The sequence below is a fragment of the Haliotis asinina genome, chromosome 10, assembly GCF_037392515.1.
Source record: "Haliotis asinina isolate JCU_RB_2024 chromosome 10, JCU_Hal_asi_v2, whole genome shotgun sequence".
Classification (NCBI taxonomy): domain Eukaryota; kingdom Metazoa; phylum Mollusca; class Gastropoda; order Lepetellida; family Haliotidae; genus Haliotis; species Haliotis asinina.
The window spans coordinates 38,731,478-38,755,624 of record NC_090289.1 but is presented as its reverse complement, the minus strand read 5'-3'; the positions used below and the strand labels follow the sequence as shown (position 1 = coordinate 38,755,624).

At 37.0% G+C, this 24,147-nt stretch overlaps 2 protein-coding genes across 3 annotated transcripts in view; one reads left to right on the top strand and one right to left on the bottom strand.

Moving 5' to 3' along the window:
* Positions 1 to 24,147, bottom strand: part of LOC137298306 (alsin-like) — a 76,672-nt gene that overhangs the window by 31,035 nt on the left and 21,490 nt on the right. The window lies entirely within an intron of this gene.
* Positions 624 to 22,786, top strand: LOC137298981 (uncharacterized). Its single transcript, XM_067831412.1, has 2 exons — positions 624 to 808; positions 18,570 to 22,786. The coding sequence occupies exon 2, from the start codon at positions 19,987 to 19,989 to the stop codon at positions 21,439 to 21,441; it is 1,455 nt and encodes a 484-aa protein (XP_067687513.1). The 5' UTR covers positions 624 to 808; positions 18,570 to 19,986; the 3' UTR covers positions 21,442 to 22,786.

The following is a 24,147-nucleotide window of genomic DNA, read 5'->3' as shown; positions in this document are numbered from 1 at the left end:
AAGTTTACACTTCCGAATACCCATACTCCAGAATTTGTTTGTATTTTTTTAAAATTAAAATGAAACGGTTGGAAGTAGAGACAATACATAATTCATTTAATTCTAACACTTTTGAAAAAAGAGACGATAGAAAAGTCATTTAATTCTAACACCTTTGAAAAAATAGACAATAGATAATTCACGTAATTCCAACACTTTTGAAAATATGGAACTTACATACAATAATACATCTGTTTGATTGATCCATCATATGAAACTAGCTACCAGAAGAACTACAAGCATGGATATAAAAACAAATAACATTTCATCAATACATTTGTACTGGACATAAAGTAGAATATAAACCCCAATCTAGACATACATGGCTTCCACTGAAGAAATCATGCCAATAAAATCAGAGGAAATAACCCTATATACAATAGTTACAATGTCCATCACACAGAGACATTGGATGAACTGAACCAATCACAACACTCGATATATCTTTCATTGTCACCTCACCATCCAAGTGTTTCTCTAACCCTGTTACATGGCGACCTACATCAGTAATTGATTTTTTCCTGAAAGAAGCTCGAGTCTGGTCGGTCAAGCGTGAGCCACAGACCCTGTGATGCGAGACATCCAAGTCTTTGCATTCTGAGACACTCCAGCCAGCAGTGTACCAGTTTCTTGTCCCGAGACAACACACGTGACAGAGTACGGAGCTGTGTACCTGGCTACTTCATCAACATTCATAATCAACACCTGGACGATACCTACCTGTATGAACAAAGAACTGACGACATACACTGCGACAACAGTCCCACAGGTATGACAAAGATTTTACAAATCTGTAATGTCTCAAATTTGAATAAGTCAACTCTAAACAGTTGTCATACATGTACAAACTGTATGAAATTGAAACTTTAACACTAATTACAGCTAAAATATGTAATTCTTTATAACACACTTTCAAATCCAATATTCTCTCAAACGCCATAAATTTTGTAAAATTTCAAACATTCACAGATTTAAAAAACGTACACAGGCCATCGTCATAATGACACAGACAGCTACACTACAACCATAAACTAAATAAGCTTGATTTAGAGGAGATTTGGTAGCTTATCAAAAGCTTCATCTTAATGACAATTTTTATATGAGAACTGATCTTTTTAAAAATATCAGTCACAATAAACATATATCACGTTGAAAACAAAGCTACATGTACAACATGGACATGCAACATTAATTATTCATCTCCTTCTTTCCTGTGTTGTCATGGGAGATCGGATAATATCATGTTTCACATATTTCTTTATTTCATACTGCTTCTGAACACATTACACCACAAGGGAGTTGTGACGTAGATTTCAACAGAAAACAGTATGACACGTAGATTGTATATTACTAGCTCAAACTGTCTCACACTACAGGCAGTTCCTTTAATGAAAAATTTACAACTTACTCACGCAGAGAATTCTTTAGAAATGTCTTATAATGTAATCACACTCACACTAATGGTCCAAGGCAGTATCGTGTTGTTTTATCATTGTCCCTAGAGCTTGTTAATGCCATGGGAAATGTCAGTATATTACAAGAGGATGTTACACACTGGTAACTAATAGTTCCTTATGGAATACGTTGTCATAATTACTCTTATGACCTGAGAAATGTACATACAAATCATGATACTTTGTTTCTTTGTGTTTATTCTTTCAATTGCTGCACTCAGCAATTTTCCAGCTCAAATCATGTTGGAATGAACACGATGAAACAATTTGATATATGTTTGTGATAATTTCTTGGGCTTCTAAAAGTCAATGCTCTTAATGAAGCTGAACACCTTTGTACAGGTTGATCTTTGTTTATTGTTTAACACTGCACTTAGCAATTTTCCAGCTCAAATCATGATGGGATGATGAGCACGATGAAGCAATTTGATAAATGTTTAAGCTTGTAGATAGTCAATGCTTTTAATGAAGCTGAACACCTCTGACTCGGCTAAAATGTGATGTGGGTCATATTGGATAGTATACGGAAATGAAGAGTATAGGATTACAGCACAATAAAATATTGTATTTCCACCATTACAGGAACGATTAACAAAGAACCAAATATACTACTCACAAGATGTCAGACAACACCCAGTTTTGTCACGTGACTACAGTTAATGACAGTACAGAGTTGCTTCCGTTGAATAAAAAAATATAAATTCTGTTCTTTAACCTCTCTTGAGATCTATATTATGCGACATCATGGTTCTTTAACTTCTTTTGAGCAGTAAACCATAACACCATGATTGTTTACTTTGTCTTAGGAAGTCTAAAATGACAGGAGGGGTGGGGTAGCCTAGTGGTTAAAGCGTTCACTCGTCACGCTGAAGACCTGAGTTCGATTCCCCACACGGGTACAATGTGTGAAGCCCATTTTCTGGTGTCTCCCGTCGTAGTATTGCTGGAATATTGCTAAGAGCAGCGTAAAACTAAACTTACTCACTCACTCTCTCACTAAAATGACATTCTGTCTCAAATTAGATTTGTTGGCCCAAACAAAATTAGAAAACAGAAATATTGTCATTCAAGATGACACAAGTATTTTAAAAGTAATACCTTGTTATCTTTTTCCTTAGAATTTGGCTGAATTTTTAAAAATATTAAATAAGTTAGCACAACTAAGTGAAAGAAACAGGGACACAAAATATTCTTTCCACATGACAAATTAATCTGTTACAACTTGTAGGCATTGCAACAAACCGCTTCCTAAGGAGCTAGTTCTTTAACTTGTTGAAAGTAGAACAATGTAAGTAAAATGATTCCAACATTGCCATCTGTGTTCAAGAACTGATGTTGACCTGGTACAGTATGTCAGTATGAGATGACACTAACATGGATGTGACACTGAAAGAAGTTACTGATTTCACTCATACTGTAGGAATCGACATGGGATGAACTGTCACATAGTTCACGGAATGCATGCTCTGCTTATACCAGTACACGATGTCACCACTGTTCACAAAAACCACCATAGATAACAGAAAATATTATGGTCGAACACCTTGACTTCACCACTGATGCATAGAACGAAACAAACAACTTGAACGTTAAACAATATGTGTTTTGCAGCATACAAGAAAAGCTGTTATGACAACGGTAGGCTGGGCAAAACAGGTTCTACACCAGATCAAGCTGAATTTTAGAGTGAGAGAAATGTAGCGAAACAGTGTAACAAGTTTAAATGATTTGTTTGAATGAACTGTTTTGTAACTTAAAATAATTGATAGTCAAAGCAGGGCGGTAGCAGGGAATTAAAATAGAATTAGTAGGGTATGATGTTGCTTTTAGCAACATACTTATACTTTGCAATAGTGAGTTTAGTTTTATGCCGCTTTTTAGCAATATTCCAGCAATATCACGGCGAGGGACACCAGCAAATGGGCTTCACACATTGTGCCCAAGTGGGGAATCGAACCTGGGTCTTTGGCGTGACGAGCGAACGCAGTAACCACTAGGCTATCCCACCGCCCCCTACTTTGCAATAATGGTGAGGAACACCAGAAATGGATTCCACACACTGTACCCATGTGGGGAATCAAACCCGGGCCTTCAGCATGACAAGCAAATGTTTTATTCTCTCAGCTACCCCAGATGACCCCTTATTACTAATTTCAAAGGTCCATACACAAAAATAAAGTTCCTGTTAAGAAATGGAATAATGTTGTATACTGAAACGTTGGTAATTATTTCAATTACAATATTTCTTGTCAATAATTTGGTAAAATGACCATTACTGTACATCCCATGGTATGCGCTATATGTTCTTTCTGTGTCCATTCTGTAAGTTTAAGTATGCTGGATACAAAATTCTGCATCTTGTAGAACCTGAGCCACAACAAACCATGCATTATTAAATGATGCAAAGTCACAGAGCCAGATCTCATAAAATTCCCATTTCAATCCACTCATAACAAGCAATTGTAAGGTTTCAATTCACTTGCATATTCAAACCGTATTCCTTCATGAATACAATTCGGCATTTGCAATCGCTAGTATTGAATATTCACTGATGTTTTCACTTGAATCTAGATGTTATTTATTCAAATGAGATGTTCAAAATAGAGAATAGTAAGACAGGCAGGATAATAGTCAATGCTCTTATATAACAATTTGACCATAACATGGTGATATGGTCATTGTCGTGACAAATTAACATTGTCACCATGGTCATGGGATTGTTTTGCTATTGTTTCAATAACTCAATGAAAAATACATAATCTGCTAAATTCTGACTCTGTTGTTTCCAAATATTCATATCCGTTAGCCAATATTCATATTCATTACCAAATACTCATATCCATTATCCAATAATTGCCATATGTATCATATTCACCTCATTGTGGCTTCATGGCAGGCAAATGCATGATACATAAGGGATCTAATCTCACCAAGAAATCCCAACCGGAGTGGGTGGGTGCTACATGGGCGTTTCCTAAATTTCCACAAAGAACAGGTCCTGTTGTTTCTAATGCTGCCCATTTCAAGGAGCGGCCAAAACTTGTTACGCATCATGATAATAGGGCTGTTATGACATAAAAGACTGACAATGAAGGATGCGCCCTTATTGCTCTGGCTACATAACATGAAACATACACACCCATGTTTATTTGCTTCGTTGTTAAATACATCTGATGTATGTAGAAACTTATTACATGCATGAGGCAGATAATCTCGGAAGATATAAACATAACATTTTTGTAAAACTGGACGTGCATGACCTATCTTGTAAAATGACAATCTCTCACATGTCTTTGAGTCTTTCCTTGAATAATTTCACAGTTAAATATCTTTCATGCACAAATAGGAACATTCAACTTGTTATCTCCTTGGACAGTTTTGCGACAAACCTTCAGATGTTATGAAACGTGTTAAGAATGATAACATCACAGAGAACTATCCAGCAAGAACCATCACTTAAACTGGATCAGGGCCCCATTCCTCATCGAGATCTTAGCACTACAATAGTTGTAAGTCAAAGTTAAAGCATGGGAGTTATGACTATCGTAGCACTACGACACTTTGAGAAACAAAGCCCTGTCTCTCAGATTAGTGACTGTACAACATGAGTGAGGGAGTTTGGTTCAACACTACTATTAACAATTAGAGCGGGGGCACCAGAAATGGGCTTTATACATTGTACCCATTCGGGGAATCGAACCTTTAGTGTCATGACCCAACACTTTAACTACTCGACTACCTCACTGTTCCTGTACAACAGGATGTCAATGAAAGTGATGATACAGACATAAGGTTCTTTTTGTTGTCAATGTTGTATTGATACAAATTTATGAAAACTGATACTTATCAATAAATCATGGTTACAGATACATTTACACTTTTTGATACAGTCATGGTTAAGATGGATGGTGAAAAGGCAGATAAATTATTGTCCAATGTCAGTAGATAAACCTATGCGAACTGAGAGAAGACTAATAGTGCACTTAAAAACAAAAAAAACATATTACTATTCATGTGCAAGTACAAAAGTACCGTGCAGTGAGAAATACCCAAAATACTTACTATTTTGCCACACAGTCACAATTTGTTTACAGCAAATTAATAACATGGATGAAGAAAAGTCAGAAAATTCAGTTAAATAAAAATTTAAATTATCATCCAAGTTCAGATACAGCATTATGTTAATTAACAGCAAGATTTTATATTTTTGTGTGTTATCTACACACGTACAAAGTGAAAACTAGTTTTAGGAATAACTAATACAACAATATGTCACGACCTGGGTCCCCATAAGCCGATAGTAAAGTTTCCAATCAATGTCACCCCATACACCCTGCCAACCTGGCACTTAAGTGGAATGAGACGAAACCTGTCTAGGCAGAATGTAACAATGACAATCAGCGGTTGATACATCACAACACAAATGGAAAAGGAAATCTCTATCAAAAGTCAAGACACGTCAGGACATGAATGATATTATCCAGTTCCCATCGGTACCTGTTTTGTAATAACAATAAGACATTCACTGGATAGCTTTCATGTTTTCATGATTGTAATATTTCAATACTGTTCCCAATTTGGTATCTGTGCATTTATCATCGGTGTTAGACAAATCAATCAAGGGTGTGAAAAATGTTTAATGTTGATATCTTGTTCCTATCACTTAAAGTGCTGAGTTGACATTTATCATGTTTATGACATCATTAGATATCCATCCATATATGCCTCCAGCAACCCTGACACCATATACTGGTATATCTACCCTTACTGTCCATGCTGACATAGCTTCAGTAACCCATGTTGATTGAGTGGTCAGACTTGCTGATTTGGTTGACACATATTATCATATCCCAAATGTATGGATCGATGTTCATGATGTTGATCACCTGTCTGTCTGGTCCAGACTTGAACATCTACAGACTCTCTCCATTGCTGGAATATTGCTAGGTGTGGCGATAAACAACAAGCCAACCAACCTAGCTTAGTACTGGTCTCTGGACTACATCGCAAAATACATGATGTTCAATGTTTACAGTAAGTAAACATTGAAAACCTGGCTAGCTGTTCTCGAAACGTTCATAGCCTGCAAAGTTCTTTAGCCCATTCTTAACACATTGGCTACGATCAAAGTTAAGAAGTCTTAGGGCTACGAATGTTTCAAGAATAAGGGCCCAGTGTCTTGAGAATAAGAAAAGTTAACCAGGTCCAGTTACTGATGCAATAGTGATGTCATGTCATTGTGACATCATGGTAACAGATGATGTCACAATAGTCAGCAAAACAGTGTGCTGCAATATGATTGTGGCCATTCTCTCATAAGTGACTGCCTGATTTTACAGATGTGATTATGCAACAAATGTTATATTTCGGACTACACTTTCTCAGTAAATTTAAGATAGGTTTGAATGGGTTGAGTCCCATCCAGGATTTGAACCCACACAATAATTGTCAGACACCTAATCGACAGCATACAAAGTCAGCCACTTAACCAACTCAGGGATCACAGCTTCCACAAAAATGGATGCTGGACAATTGTTAGTCTAGATCAGATACTTTGTGTACCTCTGATAAGTGCCTCAAAGAGAAGACAATTTTCTTTTTACGATAATACACAATACAAATTAAGCCACTGAACATGGTGACCTAGAATGTTCCTCCAGAAATTAATCTCTGGCTATTCTGGGTATATGCATTATTTTAAATTAAACATTATTGTGAGCCATTCTGTTATTTCATACCTCTGGCATGTGCTCCTCACCATAAGGTGGACTGACACTAAAACTTAATATGACTCTCACATTACAGTCCCTCATTTGTACACCTGCATTCCATGCTTTCAAACTGACGTCAGTTGAACATATCAATCTACAGCGGAATGTGATCACTAGTCTGTGGCCGGTTGGTTCTCAAAAAGCCAGCCTGGTCAGACAGCTTCAGCAGTTGTGTGTCGTAATCTTCATTCAAAAGCCTGTGATTTGCTTTAAGAACAGCAATGAAAGGCTGAATGAGAGGGTGTTAATCTACATGAATACATGGTCAAACATAATTGAAATGTTCTAGCTGACAGTGTAGTAACTGATTGATAAGATACAAGGCAAACCTGATTCTGGTTCCCTATAGAGTCTATGAAACATGTGGAAACTCAATAAATATCTCTGTTTAAGGACTGAAATTACTTATGCTGATGTTTAGTAAATATAGTTTGACAAACAAACTAACAAACACCTGCTCATGATATAGCTGGAATAGCTGAATCAGTTCTGTGGAAAAAATTCCTTCCGTTCACCCATATTCTTTCTTCCACAGATTAGAAGGCAACACTAAGTGGTTCAACCCTATATATTGTACTTAATTTGGTGACTTTTAGTTATTTTTGTGAACGTTCTAGTAATTGTTGTGTTAAGCATTGTTAATAATTCTAGTATATATCAATTAATAAACATTATTTGGGATTGGGGAACGGGTGAAACTCTTAATGGCCCTGCTTCTAGCAGAAATTTCATTAGGATATGGAAAGGGCTTCAATGCTTTTACTTCTCATGTTTCACGATTTCATGGTTTCATTACATGCAGATATTCTATTATGGTGCTGTACAAGTTGCCTGTTCTGCAAATGGATAATAATTCTACAACTACTATAAGTTAATGTAAAAACCACTTGTTGAGTCAGAGCTCTCTCAGTGGGGCAAGCCCTGACCTATATGCTTTCACAGTAAAAGCCAAGGTGATGATAAAAAAACCCATCAAATATACAAAACCTACATACCATTGTTCTGCAAAGACATTGGCAATTGCCTGAATTTCACATTCAGCAAACAGACCGATATTTATGTTATAACATTTGAATAACAAAGTGAATCCATACATTTTGGGTTGGGTATTTGTGTAGTTCGGAAAGCAAGTTCTCAAGCTGCCTCAGTGTTCCACTAACATGGCCTTTTCTACCATCTTGGAGATTTATGACATATAATCTGAACTCTTTATAACAAGCAGTGAAGAACCTCATTTGAAGCTTGGACCACCCAACGTAATATTCTATGTTCCAACCTCTGAAAAGATCTCAGAGCACTGTTAAGCTGCCCTTCTTAAATATAAGACATTTTGCTGGTATGTTTTTATGACTCATTTCTATTGAGACTAAAATATTCATATGACTGCATATATATACTACTCAAAGGTAAAGAGCATCTGCATGGCAGATAATCTATAGCCACATGAAAAATATTTTACAAGGCACATTTCCTAACTGTGCTATAATAACACAAAGTCATACTGTATCATTTGGAACCAAATGTTTTACCTATAAGATAACCAAGACAAAATTAATGCCACCAAAAATATTGCGAACTAGAAGCTTGGTAAGGAGTGGAAGTTCCCATGAGAAAGTCAGCAACAATATCTTCACTTGTCACAATCAGTTGTCACAACATCACCCTAGTCCATAGCAGGTTGGTTGCAAACACTTCACACCTCTAGCTATACAGCCATACAGCCATACAAACACATTTCAGATTTAGTACATCCATTGAACAGTTTATTTTCTTTCTCCACTGCTCAAGCAATTTTTTTCATCTTCAGCCAAGACTTGTAAGAAAGAGGGAGGCCCCTCAAATGACGTCACAGAACGACTCGGCCATGTTTGTTTAGTTCTCTGTTGAATGCCCCTCTGAAGTAAGAGATACTCCTTTTCAAAGCTGACAAAAGATTATGTAGACAGTAATAACTAAAGTAGTTACATGTTTGCAACTGATACCCTTTGAGGAACTATGATTCCTTTACAGACGTATGAGTCTTTCATCAAGTACGATGAACCCTTGTAAAGGTCAACCCTTCTATACTAGTTGCAGAGTCAGTCTATTGAAAACCTAGTATGGTTTAAAGAGGTTGCTGTCAGTACTGTGGGCAATCAAGCACTGCTATATACATTATGCTACAAACTACACCCTCCCTGACAGAGATGAGATGAAATGGGGTTTAACGTTGTACCTGAGAATATTTCACTCCTATGATGATGTGCATATGTATGTGTGGCTGCTTGTACTAATCCCCTCTTAAGCTGGTTTTAAAGTGCTAGCTGCTGCTTGTACTAACCCCCTCTTAAGCTGGTTTTAAAGTGCTAGCTGCTGCTTGTACTAACCCCCTCTTAAGCTGGTTTTAAAGTGCTGGCTGCTGCTTGTCCTAGTCCAGACTTAAGCTGGTTTTAAAGTGCTAGCTTACAGAAATACCATACCACAGTTGAGCATGAATACCCCAACAAGTCCTTGTTGTACCCATTAATGCCGAATGCCAGGCAGAGACCACTGAAGACCATATTTTAACATCTTTTGGCATCACATGGACGGTTATCAAAGCCGTGGCTTTATGCTGTCCCTCACTGACAGAACCCCACAATATGTTATGCTAGAGACTCACTTTCTTTTTCTGTGACTGCTTCAAAATATGAAATTGTTTTTTGTGAAACTATCAGTTGAATTTTACTTTAAAGGACATCTACCATTTTTAATAAATGACACATATTTTTCAATAAAACCTGTGGTCATAGTATATTTTGATTTTATAGATTTTCATCATTATTCTCAATACTACATCTTAGGATGTCAACTTATATGGCAACTGTGAGGGTATGATAACAGGCTCCTGACCAAGTCATCCAACTTGAAGAACAATGTCTTTTACGGCAACCATAGGTTGATTATCTGATACTCACATGAGAACATGACTGTTCCAACGACCAGATCTGAACTTGCTAGAAATGTACAATTAAAATGGTGTGTTACTGCCATAAAGATTTTCTGACAGAGAAAATGAATTTTGGGAAATGAAGTATTTCAATTACCGGTACAAACATAGCTGTGCAACTACTGAATTAAAAAGAGATAAGGACAACATTAGAATAGTGATTTTACAAATTTATGACATATATTTTTTGTGGCTGGGTTGATTCTATACTTGTAGCATCCAAGGTATTTTCCTACTTTACACTTAAGAAGGTGTTATCCATTCCATATGCTTTCCTAGCTCAGATTTCTCTTTACGTTTTCTTCCTTTAAACTGCGAAGATCCAGGAAGGACTTGTCTTCAGCAATCCATGCTTGCCCTAAGAGGCCACAAGCAGGATTCTAATTGCTTCGATAAAAGCTATTGATCACTGGATTGCCTAAGTTATTACAGATTGTTGCCACATGGCTGAAATATTGCTGAGTGCCTCATTCACGTTAACAAGTAACCTGCATAAAATAATAGATTTAGTTATTACTACAGCAGAATGAATTGTGACATTTTTAAATTCAATTTATGAGTTTTACTGATTGTAGCTGCAAACATGGGGCACAATAACTGCCTCAAAGCAGATCCATAACATTCACAGTGTAAGCTTTCAGATACAGACATTTCTCTACATGATACCCTTCTACCTTGGTGACAGGACAAACAAATATATAATTCTACACAAACCTTTCCCCCTCCTCAAGACACCCACAATAAGTCCTTGTTAATTCATGAATGTACCAACCAAATACCTGACTACTTCTTTTGACCCTGGAACCTGAGGCCAATTGTCGACTCACTGTGTGGGCGGGGGGAAGGGTGTGGTCAAGAGGTGTCTAGGCGTTCCCGGTGATAAAATGTTTCCCCATCTGAACTGACAAATTAATCTCTGTGCTATACAAGCTTGTGCACAACATTCACTGTCAGATCCTAACAGTAGAAACAGGACCTATCGATTACTTGCTGAATTCTGTTAGAACAGGTAAAGTAAGATTTCAACATTTTCCATTTAATATTCACATGATTCATCATCTCTGCTGGTTGTCCATGTTATATAGCTGCACTCTAATCTTATACATTAGCATGGTGTTATTCAATCACCAGTGACATGTCTACACAGCTGCTGTAGGAGCTTCACGTTAATGATAATCCGATGATACACCCAGCAATCAATCCGAGTTTTTTCATTGTCAACAAAACAGGCATACATTCACCTTATGGTCCAACCATTGTTTTGATATGATAGCATTGTAGTAGAGTGCCACACTGAGCAGTTAAGTTAAAGCCTCTTGTCATTACCCTATGTTAAAAGTTCTCCAAGATTCAAAAACATTCAGGAAGACCAAGTCTGTATCACAGACACTGATACACATGAAAATACATCTTAGAATTGGTCCGTTATAGTAACCCACACTTGTCGTAAGAGGAACCTAATGCGATCGGGTGGTCACACTCACTTGGTTGATATCTTGTCCCCATTGTGTATATCAATACTTATAATATTGATCATTGGATTGACTGATCCAAACTGTATTACTTACAGACTATCACCAAATACCTGCTATATTGCTGTGTGCGACTTTAAGCAACAAACAAACAAAACACAGCCCCTGAACCGTAATTTTCAATTCTGCAAAACCCTTTGCCCAAAAAACTAAATAAAGCAAGTCTAGATTTCCTTGGGTTTTGAATCAACAAAATCAAATGGGCTCCCTTAGATGGAGTTATTTGCTTCTGTCTAAAATACATATTTTCAGAGACTGAACATTTGTTTTGAGAAGATCTCAAGGACCCTGGACAACCTGTAATTATGACCACTGAACTGAAGAAAATCCCAGATAACAATCACACACCCGTAACTGATAATGGAATAAAATGAAGGGTCTTGTCAAAATGGTTGATGAATCTGAAAAGATTACTTTAACTTACTTTCGAGGTGTGTCTGTGGGGACAATTTCTTTTCTCACTTACATCAATTTAAGTTGATGGAAGACTACTACGAAAGACTGCTTTGACAATAAGTGTGGAAATCCTGACATTGGAGTGTAACACTGTACAAAAGAAGTACTGGCTACGCAAATAAACGTGTATCATGGTGATGCGAATACTGCTTGAACAATGCTGTGCTCCAGTACCATAAACTATAGTATTAAATGATCCAAAAGTTCCTAAGTACAAATGTTCCTTTGTCTGAAGGGGACACTTTCGGAATACCAGATACCCACTCTGACCCTGAAACTATAGCCTAAGAATATGTGGTAAGTGCAGATTAGGACAGTTTTGGGTAGTGAAGAAAGTCTCTGATCTCCTTTACATGGTATTTAAAAAAATCATAACACAGACACACTCCCACACATGGATAAAGTAATCGTTTAAGCTTCATACACCACTTTCAAAAGAATCCTAATTTTATTCCATTATTAGATGTGCAACAGTATGTTTATTATAAAAACAGGGCAATGAAGCTTAAAAACTAAGCAAACTCACTCACTCACCCAAGGGTTTTTCAAAAGGTCAAGGTGATGTCTCATATTAACTATTCCAAGTAAACGATTCCATAACCAGCGATAAATATGTCACAACTATTGTGATTATGTCTACCCTATGCAATTATTTTATTAATGGCCATAGTGTAACCACAAATCTCTATAGCTTAGTTCTCCAAAATTGTGTGAATTAATCATTCAGACTCCCTCAAACCCCTGCTAAAACTGCTTCTGTCTGCTGCAAACTGCGTCAGTGTCTTGGAATATCTGTATTCATAATCCTTTAGGAGACACACATAACACATATTCACACATACCAACGTCATGACAGGCTTACTGTTATTTTATTGTGTGCTATACCAGCTTTCCCATGACATCTCAGATCTGACAAAAATATACACCTAATAGTTTCTGGGGAAATTGCTATAAAATAAAAGGTATTAAAATGTCAAAATGCATGGACAACAGCAAGAAGAAAATAATCACTTTCAGTGTTTGGTGAGAAAGATTCAGGAATAAATAGTTGATGCAAATGTACAACAAAAAGTTCAAATAAACATTTTTCATTTATCCTTTGTGCAGATATTTGCAAATTTAATGCAGGTTCATCATCATAGTAAGAAAAAAACATATTTTCATGCATATCCAGTATAATATATTGCCACAGACAGACAGACAGACAGGTATTATTCAGTAGTTAAGCCCAGTGGCCATGAGTACTATTAAAGTTGCTCAAATACATCTATTTGGTTATATGACTTGAAACTATGGCTTTACATGTGATTTACGGAAGGACATAATATGTTTTATGAAAATGGCAACAGATTTAATAATATCAACATTGTTAGAATTACGTTTTTACATTATATCATTGGTGGGGCATCATTAGAGCAGTTTAAATACTTCTTTCGGCAGCCTCACAGATTAATGATAAGTGACATTCATCTTCAGTTTTACCAGCAGAACAATACTAGACTGGAATACTGAGGGTGACTTAAGTGCCACACAAACATGGTTTTTAACTTATTAGCTCCTGTCTTATCCGAATAACGCAACTAAAAAAAATAAAGACTTCTCATAATAACTTTTCCAAGTGGTTCTCCCACAACTTGCCATTACCTCCATTCTCCATGGATGAATGCTGCCTGTCGTCTGCTCCATGACAGGTGTCACAAAAGACCCAGGGTGCAAGGTAAATGAGGTGCATGTATATGTTTTATTGGTTATATTTACCAGACAACATACCCTTGTACACAAGGAGATAAATAGCAGCTAGTTGTGGTTTCATAATGGATCATAAGTTATGATTCACAAATTTAAGAAACAGCCCCGAGGGGTTGCTGCTTTGTACAACATTTCTACATCATAGAGAAATGGATGCATCTAGTTATTACCTGATACTGATAGTTGACACAAAGATGGAGTAATGTCAGCAACAAAAATTGAAACTGAAATAAGAAAATTCTAGTTCATACGGTAAAGATATAAGTTCTGTTATATACGACTTGAAGTAGTGAGTGAGTTAATATTAAACTTCACATCGGTAGTATATTCTATAGGTTATGGGATTTAATAATCTTTTTACTTCTGGAGTAGAAACTTTCTGAATATTTGCATACTTCCATTGAGAAATGAATGGTTTGTCATTGAAACCACATTTGAACTCATTACCCTTGCAACATCGCTGTAACCATGGCATGGGATTAAAAAAATATTCTCAAGGACACTATGACCACAGAATGTCAAAATATGCTTAGAACAAATCTCTTGATCTTTCAAAGACATGCCCCAAATCTGTCAATCCTTTCTATTTACAGGAAGTTCTTGCACTCTTTGACAGTCATGTCAGTTTCATACAACAACTGTCAATCAATGTAACTCTGAGTCTACATATTTGATCATCCTTCCAGAAAACTAATAAAGCAAGATTTACCACATATATTCATAAAATACATTCATAAAATAATTGTAAAAAAAATGAATCTTCATGAGAAACAGACTTAGTATGAGACCAGTCTATATGTCGGCCATTGTCAATAATTCTACAGCATGCACTGAAATAACCACAAGGCTCTGTTCTGGGGAGAAACTGTGTTTCTCACAATGAATGGATCCGTCAATACCAGCATCAACGAGGAAATATAACTGGTTCGATTATCAATATACAAGATAAGTTGCTTAACACAATGACATATTAATAGATACATTTGGTCCTTAAGAGCACATTCATACATACAGTCAAGGTACTGACATACATTAGTTGGCCATAAGTGCGTTATCATTCGTGAAATTCCCGCAGACTTGCATGTTAATTAATTCTTGCAAGAACATTTTTCATAAATTAAATTGTGGTCAAATTGCTTTCAATACTCATCATCTCAGCTACATACATATCATTTCATGTCAATTTTACTGATATTACATTAAACTACAACTATTTAAACACCATATTATATTAGACATACCATTCAGGTATAACATGGCTGTCTTTAGCATAGATTAAAAGTTGTACTCATTGTGCTTAATCAGGTGTCATTTGATAACTAATCAACAGAAAGCTGCAAAGGAAATTATGTACATGCAGCTGAAGATGATTTCCAAGATGTTTGCTAAATATCAAAATAAAATTACTTCTACTCAAGGAGATACCCAGGGACTAAGCTTTTACTTTGCAAGTTTGAAGCATCAAAGTCAAGACAATGTTTGACCAAAAATACACATTATGGCCATTTTTTAATTTCTGCACAAAGGGAGATATTTGGGTTGCAAGTTATTGAAAACCTCATTGTTAGAATATTATTCGAACAGTTGATGATCACCCTAACTTATCACGAAGACAATCATGACAACGTATATGGGAAATCTGAGTGAGTGAGGTTTAAAAGTGCTTTGTGCTTTCATTTGCTTCTGTCTGTTCTCCATCATTTTAGTACACATAACTGAACAGGCCACAGACAACTGAAACTGACTTGACAAGTAATCGTGACTCAACTGAAATGTCATACTGAAAGAGTCGAAAAAGGTTTTAAAAAAGTTTAAAGTATTAAGTCAATCGTATCTTCATCCTTTACATCAAGAACTGATGTGATGTGGTATGATCTATGATTACGGCATACAGTCTCAAACCGGCATTTCACAATACTCATTCTTCTCAACAACATAAACATTTTGACCAGCTTTACATACAGTTGCCATTTGACATAAAAGCCATTAAGGATGAAAGCATGGGCTACAATGTATAAAGGCACTGATGGAAAGTGTACTACAGGAATCACATCACCATATCGTGAGTCATGTTCAACTCTATATGATAAGCAATTTTTAATGTCAGTCAGGAGATCACAACCCTTGAAATATGTTTATAACTTGAGTGTATGAAAACTAGCTGAGGTGTTAAATGTCCCTGCAGTGTCACATATCATGCTGTGAAGACATCAATGGCTGAGAGAAGAACCCCTGGAGATATAGAAACAAAACAAGATATTTTAAACATGAAGTGTGCCTGTCAAAGTGTTTGTTGGTCTGGCACTAACATCTCTGACCCTGCAATATTCCAGCTAGATATGTACTTGCTGTTCAACCCAGCAACAGTGGGCTGTAGGTATTTGAATCTGGGCCATACAAGCCAGTGATTGAAAAAAATACCAACAAGGATGACACCCTATAAAACCAGTAACTGTGTACAATACATGATCCATTTAGAAAGGTTCTTTATGTGCCAAAATAGGTTAAAGTTACCAATGCAAAACCGTGATGACAAGGGCCAGACAAGCCAGTGACTGACGTCATGATCAATGATAACACCCTATCAAACCAGACAGTGTACAACACATGATCCCTCTACCTGCTTCTTTATATGCCAACATAGGTAGAAAATATCAATGCAAACCCATGATGACACCAAAAGCCAGACAATCCAATGACTGATCAATGATGACACCCTATCAAACAAGTGACAGTGTCTGACCCTATGATCCATTTACCTGCTCCTTATTAGAGGGCATAGGTCTGACAGGACCAAAATATCCAGTTCTTGATATTGTGAGCTGAATTCCAATTAATTGAGGTTTCCTGACATAATATCAATAAGCCTGCGTACCCAATCAATGCTGAAGCTTCTTACAAGAAACAGAGGTTGCAAGAAACTCTCCTGGTCTAGATTCCCCTAAGTTATTGGTTTAAGGATTAAAGGGTTTAACAGGGTATGAAAGTCTCCAAAATTTCAGCCAGACCACAGGGCAGATTAGATTTCAAAAAGCCCTGACCAAAACTTACCTGCCCACAAATAGTTTGGTTTTGACACGTGACAGGGATTTCATCATTTATTGTTACGGCTGAATTAATAATGATTTATCATCCTGGAATATAATGAATATCTTTATATTCATGTCTAAATTTTAACATTGTTTCTTGTGCCTCTTTTACCAACATGTGAAAGTCGTTTTAATGTACCACTGATATAGCTACGAGATAAATCGTAGTGGCCTATCACTGCTTTGTTTGTGTCTGTTATTCTCATGTTCTTGTCCCTTTGACAATCACAGCGATCTCAGTTATCATCCATTGGCAGACTTGTGATGATTCAGTGATCTCTATAAAACATCTATATAGAACATCAAACATCTCCATGTCCCATCTGTTTGTAGTCATGTCACAAAACGACACTATAGTCATGAAATAATTCATAGATCCAGCATGAATGTGATCTCCATGTCTCTCCCATCCAACTTCTCTCACTCCTCCTCCCTCACCAAACACACACACACTTTACACTGTGTACATGATATGTCACACTGGCTAGCAGGTAAAACATATCACCTTCCATCAGTCATATCACAGTTTTCATGCTAATTGCACTGAGTAATGCTTTTCAAATATGCTTTCCCAGATTCAGGACCAGTCTGTATCCCAGTCACTGAAGAATATTTATAAACATTTCATTAAATATTCACAGTAAATTTTATCAGATTTCTGAGAGTCAATGTTAATCCAGCCCAGTATTGATAATTCTTTTCAACTTGCATATTATCATTCAGTCAGATTTATAATGACTCTGTTAAAGTTGTGGACACAGATATTCAGCATTCTGCCGTCTACCAAATATATGAATAGTACCTATAAAAAAATATAAAAAATATTCAAGGAAAATTGTAAATATTAAAATCTACAACATAAATAACTGAGTCAACATCCATTTTACATAAAAGATAACATTTACAATATCATTTTGACAATGTTCACAGACTGCAGTACTGAAGCAATAGATTCTTATATGAAAACTCAATGAATTAAATCAATATAGTCACTAAATGTTATGTCATTTACAAGGAACTTTTGTTTCCCCTCCCTTTAGTAGTTTACTGGAAACAGACTGAACAGACTACACTGATCTCATTTTATAAAAAAAAACAAAAAACAAAAAAACATTCTGCATGCAAGTGTATTTTCATCTCCTCTTTCCATATTACTAGCATAAGGACACATTTTGGGAATACAATCAAACTTAGGGTTTCAGTAAAAGCCTTTGTAAGACGTCATATTTGGGACTACACTTTCTTAGTGAAGCACAGACTCTTGTTTTTTGTTGGTCGGAGTTAGATATTTTACATTTCACCACTTTCTAAATGTTTATTCTTAGTAAAAATTTTGATTAACTAAAACTTAAATACATAAAGGGATCTAAATGATTTTTAGGAGCTTTTTATCAAAATTAATGAAAGCCAAATATATAAGTCAGTCCCCATCTTGGTGGTGTGATCAGCTAAAGCACAACAGTGAAGATCATGCACTGCTTTTATGCTAAGTTCGTCATTGTATATTTCAGTGTGAAATGGGTCTGCCAGCGAATGGAGCTGTATGGAGGGCAAGTGTCACACTATAGAGACCCCCTGGTCCGACAAGACGGGTGTATGAATAATAACTTATGCTGCGGTCGTTTACATGAGGTCCATCCTATATAGACGGGCCAGCTCGGGATATCGGTGGAGGTGGTATGTGAAAGTGTTCTCATCTCTTGCTAACAAGAGTGTACAACTTGACAGTGGGTGGAAACTGTACACAGGATTCAGCTGTATACAGGTGTGACCTTGTTATCAACTCTCAAGCATCAGTGAACAGAGCCATTTTATACACAGCACAGATTCTGATAAAGAGGATATGATTTTCATCTGAACCACCCAATAATCATGGTATTGGTGTATATTGAGTGAACAAGTGTTGAATACAGAACTGTTAACCGACTCCCTGCAGTGTGAAGGATACAATTCAGACTGCTGCTTACTGCATGACACTGGAATAGGGGTACAGAACTATATAGATATACTAGATACAAGGTGAGAGTGTTGTGAAGTGTATTACAAACTGAAAGTTATACCATATATACAACAGCGCAGTCGGACACAAGGGAACATTAGCATTGTTCTACATGCTAGAAGGTTCTTGGTTTAGAAATAACAAGATTGTCTGTGTTGAATAACATGTGATTGGCAATTATTTAACACAGTTATATACCAAAAGCCCTGTATGACCCAAGGGAATACAGTTGCTTGATACTAGAGGGTTTCAGTTCAGCAATGTCAGGATTGAGAGTTCTCCTTTATTTGAGTGGGTATATATCCTCCAACACTACTGACAAAATGTAAAACTTAGTCTCAACTTAATAGACACCAGACAGTGTGTGGTGAATATGATGTTTAAACACCGGGCTGTGGAGTGTCAGCATACATGATCACATTGAGAGATTTCCTGATACAAAGTTACAGAAATATACCTATTGAAAGTCGCAAGAGCTCAAGTTCCCTTTCAATAGGTGCAATGTTGTAAGCCTTGATGACATGGACCAGCCATAAAGTCTATTTGAACAGTGGATCGTGAGGTAGCTACAATAAGTGCATGAGAACCCAACCCTTATTAATCTGTATGCTGTTAGATAACTTTCTAAAGACGTGGTTCAGATCCTTGTGATATTCCACAGCAAGTGAGTCAGATGTACTTCTACTGGATGTCAGATAGGTTGTCAGGATACAGAGTTATCATATACGTTGACGTGATACATTTTTTGTCAAATAATTTGACAAAAATTGAAGATACTGTTCCACTAGGATGTGATGTGCCAGTCATTCTTCATTCATAGTTCAATATATTCAGGAACTGGAACACTGCTAGAACCGGAGTACTGAATCCACAAAAGATATCAGACAAAATATTGCTGACAGTGGGACGTTTGGGAAGAGTTCAGCATCATGAATGACCTCTCCTCCAAAAAGAGACATGCCTACACCAATGGCTATGCTAACAACCTTCGTCATACAATCTCACACAAGCCTGTGATTGGTACCAAGTCTATGGGCTTCACCCATAAGAAACAGGGACAAAAATATGCTACCACAAAGTCTCTCCCTCTCAAAAGTCGACAGTCATCATGGATGTCAGTGAGTAGAAATGGTGGGTCGGCCAGTAGTTCTACATATCGAGGACCTCGTGGGAGATTGGTGCACTCCTCTACAACCTTCCATAAACATCTTATGGAAAAGAAGGAAAAGTCAATATCTTACTTCGATATTGAACTGGAAAAATCTGAGAAATACATCCATCGGCCCGGAGAAGAACTTAATGGAGCAATTCACATGGACATAACAAAAAATATTGAGATCCGTTTTCTAGAACTAGTAGTGGTAGGTCAGGGTTCCGTGACAATTAGGAAAAATAAACAAGATGTTCAAAAAACACAGAAAGAAACATATCTGTGTAAAAGATCATATGTTATTGGGACATCTGATGCAAGATGGACATCTGTGTTGACCCCTGGGCACTATGTATCTACATTTAAGGTCAAACTGCCGAAGGACCTCCCCAGTTCTCTCCACTTCCGTGACACAGCAAGTGGACTTTCCGCTGACATTGGCTACTACTTAAAAGCCAGACTCTGTGATGACATAGGCTCTTCCTCCACAAGAAGTATAGTATCGGTCAACAACGCTGTGAAAGTACTCTTGTCCAAGAGACAGGTATTTACTGTTCAAAGAGCATTTGATGTTCACATGATCCCAAATGCTCTGACCCCTGTAGTCCATGATGAAGAAGTGATTTTGTCCTGTGGACCAAACAGTGTAGCAAACTTTACACTATCTCTTGACCGAGCAGTGTTCCTTGCTGGTGATGACGTTCGACTTCAGATTTCATCCCAGATTCCACCATCACAAAAGATAAAAGACATCACTTGCAAACTACGGCAGCATGTATATCTGAAGGAGATTGGAGTGAGGGAATGCTATATCCTTGCTGAAATCTGCAGAAATGCTCCTCAAGAAGAAACTTTGGATGTCACCATTCCAACAAAAACTCATCTGATCTCATCCTTTCTGACAGGCAGTAAAAATCTAAAAGTTTCGTATACTTTGGACGTTGACATCAGAATGAGACCTGCTGGTGGCAAGGTGTCGTTTTCAATCCCTATTGAGATGGGTCCCTGTGCTGAGCCCATATATGCAGAAAAGACAGCCTCTCGGAAATTTGTACCTGTTTTCAATCGACCTACAAGGTTTCCTTGTTTCTCAGCCTCTCAAAAGAAGAGCCCAGCTCTTATGGCGGATCACATTTCCCGGAGCTCTCAGTCCATCAATGTGACGACAAAGTACACCAACACTCCCTTAAGTCAGTGTTTGTTATGTTGCTTCATGGGATCTGCAATTGACTAGGTTTATCCAAATGACCAATGTCTTTAAAGAGAAACCATGATTACCTGGACCCTTTCAGGAAGGAAACATCGCGTTCTGGATAACTGCTGTTCAAAATGTTGAAAAAATGCAATGGACAACAAAATGAAACTAAAACAATTTTACTATGAAAGGTAAGAAAATTACTGTTGGGATTTACAAGGTGTACTGTATCTAGCTATGGAGGGCTGAAAGATCCAGCATGCCACAAGAACTGGATTAATGATCACATACACAATAATAACGGTGAGTCAGTAGCAGGTTGCAAGGCTTATCGCCTCATGGATTGAAACTGTAACACTGAAGGTCAGTCGATATCAAAGACTCATGTAAGGGCAATGGATGTCAGATATCATTGAACACATGTACATTTCATCAAGAATCTCTCTACTCCAGTTTTACTTTTTTTCTGACATCCATCTTTTCATAAAAGGTTCTTCTGTGAGCATAATGATGGAAATTGTGTTGCTTATACATGCTCGCCAGCATACAAGATACGGAAACTACAGGATTGTTATCATTAACCAACAGAAAGACCATAGTGAATATTTTCAACCCTCCACATGGTTGATAAAGAGACACAAACACCTGACTACGGGAAACATGCAAATATAAGCATATTAGAGACATTTAAAGGTGATTCCCACATTATTGATTATATTGCCATGAAGTAATTGACTGGGAATGATCTGGCTGGAGAGGGATCAGAAAATCTACCACAGCAAAACTGACTTTCAGAATGAGGTGATACGAAGAGGAAAAGATTCATCCAGACAGACCCCATCTCTCCCAGTCTGAGCTCCAAATATCAGAGTTAAATATGAATTTTAAAGCTGTGTTGGGAATTAAGATGTGTCCCAAGGCCCTTGAGGTTTGCTTTTGTTTTATTAATCCAGGAATCCCTTACATCTCTATCATAGGAGAAGGATGCCTTGACTTCCACCATTAATTCCTAGCTATGATGACAGAGCATACTGGTTTCAAAGTCTTATTGTACCTTGGAGTGATGATTTACACAAAATGTTATTATTAATTATTACTCCATCATAGAATGAAAGAATTGTTCAATATAGGACACTATACAGTGAATGAAGGAATTGTACAATATAGGACATTGTGCAGTGAATGAAGGAACTGTACAATATAGGACATTGTGCAGTAAATGTAGGAATTGTACGATATAGGACACTGTGCAGTAAATGAAGGAATTGTACGATATAGGACACTGTGCAGTGAATGAAGGAAATGTACAACATAATACATTGTGCGGTGAATGAAGGAATTGTACAATATAGGACACTGTGCAGTGAATGAAAGAATTGTACAATATAGGACTCTGTGCAGTAAATGAAAGAATTGTACAATATAGGACACTGTGCAGTGAATTAAAGAATTGTACAATATAGGACACTGTGCAGTAAATGAAAGAATTGTACAATATAGGACATTGTGCAGTAAATGAAAGAATTGTACAATATAGAACACTGTGCAGTGAATTAAAGAATTGTACAATATAGGACACTGAACAGTGAATGAAGGAATTATATCCTGTAGGACATTGTACAGTAAGTGAAGGAACATTTTATCAAAAACACACCCGATGTGACATTTAAATGGTGCTTATCATGGTCAAATAAGAAATATTGAACATCTTGGTAACAAAATATATATATTGGAATATATTTCATTTATGGGGCTGTCTCCTATTCTCATGATAAATACAATTTCTGCCAAGATCGCTGAAGCGTGATACTTAGTGGTTGTTTACATCATTGACCGGTAACTAGGAAGTGGCCCAAATCTGTGATTATCAAAATTTTGCAATGTAACAAATATTCGAGAGTTGCAAACATCCTGGAAAAATCGTAACTTTTCCCCACCATTTCCGATAACATTCCCCTTCCTTACACCAAAATAAAATTCTAATAGTTGTCTCACTGAGCTGTACCCTAGATGTAGCGTGAAATGTAAGATTGTTTTACAGTCAAGCCATTTTTTCTCATCATCCTGGGGATCAGGCCTTGATATGGTTCCCATCTGACCTTGACACTGGAAACAAAGCATACCATGTCATCAGTCTAAGTAAACTTAGTCTCAGTGCGACAAATGACCGTCCAATCAAACGCGAGACGGTTAAATAGATTTAACCAATCAGACAACGGCTACTATTTAGGGATCGGAGGGAGGAGGGACTTTCAAAATATTCAGGTCACTGACACAGATCTCTCCACAAACAAAAATCTGCCCACAACACAGTTATTTGACCTGCAGTATATACGCGTTGGGGTTTCTGTTGACATAGTTACCATTAGCTAATATTTCCACAAGCTAACATCCTTGAATATTGCCAAAAACACTATTTTCAGCAACTTTTTACTCCCCGTTGTCATGGTTATACGTACGCCATGTGCATCACCAGGAAGCGAGTGTATACTAAATAGCATTTGGAATCTTTCAGGTACAAACCTTTTCGAGATAAAAAGTAAGGTATGTACGAATGTGCACTTTCGCGATTTGATAAGCTGTGTTCTGATCGGTCAGTCTCAAAGGTTACCTGACGCGACCTCCCCTAAGGTTTTGTTAGACACAGTAGTGGAGTGTAAACGAAAAGTACTGAGGATAAGTTTACTTAGACTGACCATGTCATGCATATTGTGCAAACAACTTTCTACATTTATGCATCTAATT